This window comes from Mustela erminea, chromosome 5 (genome assembly GCF_009829155.1).
Source record: "Mustela erminea isolate mMusErm1 chromosome 5, mMusErm1.Pri, whole genome shotgun sequence".
In the NCBI taxonomy this organism is placed as follows: Eukaryota; Metazoa; Chordata; class Mammalia; order Carnivora; family Mustelidae; genus Mustela; species Mustela erminea.
In genome coordinates this window covers 54,058,116-54,060,358 of record NC_045618.1, presented here as the reverse complement: position 1 = coordinate 54,060,358, position 2,243 = coordinate 54,058,116, and the positions used below count along the sequence as shown (strand labels likewise).

At 40.6% G+C, this 2,243-nt stretch overlaps 1 protein-coding gene across 1 annotated transcript; it reads left to right on the top strand.

The window, feature by feature from the left end:
- Nucleotides 1–1,113: 1,113 nt before the first annotated feature.
- On the top strand, nucleotides 1,114–1,834 carry LOC116590139 (ferritin heavy chain-like; the record flags this gene model as incomplete). Its single annotated transcript, XM_032341788.1, has 1 exon — nucleotides 1,114–1,834. A coding segment is annotated over one exon (699 nt), but the record flags the coding sequence as incomplete, so codon positions are not given.
- Nucleotides 1,835–2,243: the final 409 nt, after the last annotated feature.

Genomic DNA, 2,243 nt, shown 5'->3' with positions numbered 1-2,243 from the left:
TGAAATTGTGATGCCTCTGGCTTTGCTTTTCTTTTCCAAGATTGTTTTAGCTATCTGGGGTTTTTTGTGGTTCCATTCAAATTTTAGGGTTGTTTCTTCTAGCTGTGTGAAAAATGCTGGTGTTACTATGATAGGTTCATATTAAATGTGTAGATTGCTTTGGGTAGTGTAGACATATTGACAATATTTGTTCTTCTAATCCATGAATATGAAATATTTTTCCATTTATTTGTGTCATCTTCAATTTCTTTCATCAGTGTTTTAGAAGTTTTCAGAGAACAGATCATTTACCTCTTAGGTGAGATTTATTCTTAGGAAACTTACGATTTTTTTTTGGCAATAAATGAGATTGATTCCTTGATTTCTCTTTTTGCTGCTTCATTATTGGTTAATAAATGCAGCACATTCCTGTATGTTGACTTTGTATCCTGTGATCCTACTGAATTGGTGTATCAATTGTAGCAATGTTTTTTGATGGAGTCTTTTGGGTTTTCTTTATAGAGTATCATGTCATCTGCAAATGGTAAAAGTTTGACTCCTTCCTTGCTGATTTGGATACCTACTATAATATGTTTCTTATAATAAGATATTTCTGACTTATTGCTGGTTCTTACTACTGACTAAATCTTGAAATTAGCATGTAACATGAGTTCCATAGAAATGAACTGAGTAAAAATCCCTAATTACCCTTAAAACAGTGATTCTCAACCAGGATGATTGTGTTGCTTAGAGGACATTTGGTAATATCTAGAGATATTTTTAGTTATCTCAATGTGGAGGTTGAGCTTTGATGCTACTGGCACCTATTGGGTACAGGTCAGACATACTACCAAAAATCCACAACATATAGAACCCACAAAAAGACTTAGATTCCTCAAAATGTAGTTCTGAGTTTGGTTGATAAACCCTGCCTTACGTAAGTTGGTTACCTTCCTATATTTTGCAAATCACAATATGCTTTCAAAACAAAAAAATGCTGTATTTATTTACTTCCTGATATGTCATAGGTTTCAGTTAAAGACTTACTGACTGTCTTTTTGAAAATTTTGTGATTTTGGTTTTGCTTTGATAACAGCGCAGCTTTTGTTGCTTATATATTTGTGCTTTTAAAACACTCTGGACATCTCCGTCGAGAGTCGCCGTGGGTTCCTGCTTCAGCAGTGCTTGGACGGAACCCGGCGCTCGTCCCCTCGCCCCGGCGGCCGCTCAGAACCAGCCCTCCGCCATCTCCTCACAGCGTCCTCGGACCGCTGCAAGGCCCCCCGTCGCCGCTCCAGAGCCGCGCAGCCGCTGCCAGCCGCCGCCAGGACGACCGCGTCCCCTTCGCAGGTGCGCCAGAACTACCACCAGGACTCGGAGGCCGCCATCAACCGCCAGATCAACGTGGAGCTCTGCGCCTCTTACGTCTACCTGTCCATGTCTTACTACTTTGACCGTGATGATGTGGCTTTGAAGAACTTCGCCAAATATTTTCTCCACCAATCTCATGAGGAGAGGGAACATCCTGAGAAATTAATGAAGCTGCAGAACCAACGAGGTGGCCGAATCTTCCTTCAGGATATCAAGAAACCAAACCGTGATGATTGGGAGAATGGGCTGAATGCAATGGAGTGTGCATTACACTTGGAACAGAGTGTGAATCAGTCACTACTGGAACTGCACGAACTCGCCACTGATAAAAATGACCCCCATTTGTGTGACTTCATTGAGACTCATTACCTGAATGAGCAGGTGAAATCCATCAAAGAATTGGGTGACCACGTAACCAACCTGCGCAAGATGGGGGCCCCCGAATCTGGCATGGCAGAGTAGCTCTTGACAAGCACACCTTGGGATACAGTGATAGTGAGAGCTAAGCCTTAGGCTGTCTTCCCAGAGCCACCTGGTCCCTGAGGCCATGAATGCATGTTGGGGTTACCTTACCTTTTCTATAAGTTACCAAAACATCTACTTAACTTCTTTCATTTGTACCATTCCTTCAAATAAAGTAATTTGGTACCAAAAAAAAAAAAAAAAACAAAACCACTTTGGAAACTTTTTATATTTTGTTGTACTCTCTCTGACTCCTGCCCTCATTTATTTTACCATTCATCAAAAGGAACAGGCAATAGTGCACTTAATACTATTTATGCAGAAGTAGGGGATGCTAGAGGGGCCGGTGGGAAAATAATTACCTTGTAGATAATAAGGTTGTCTATGAAGAAATGTTTTATTTATAATATTCAATTTTATACATTTTGATA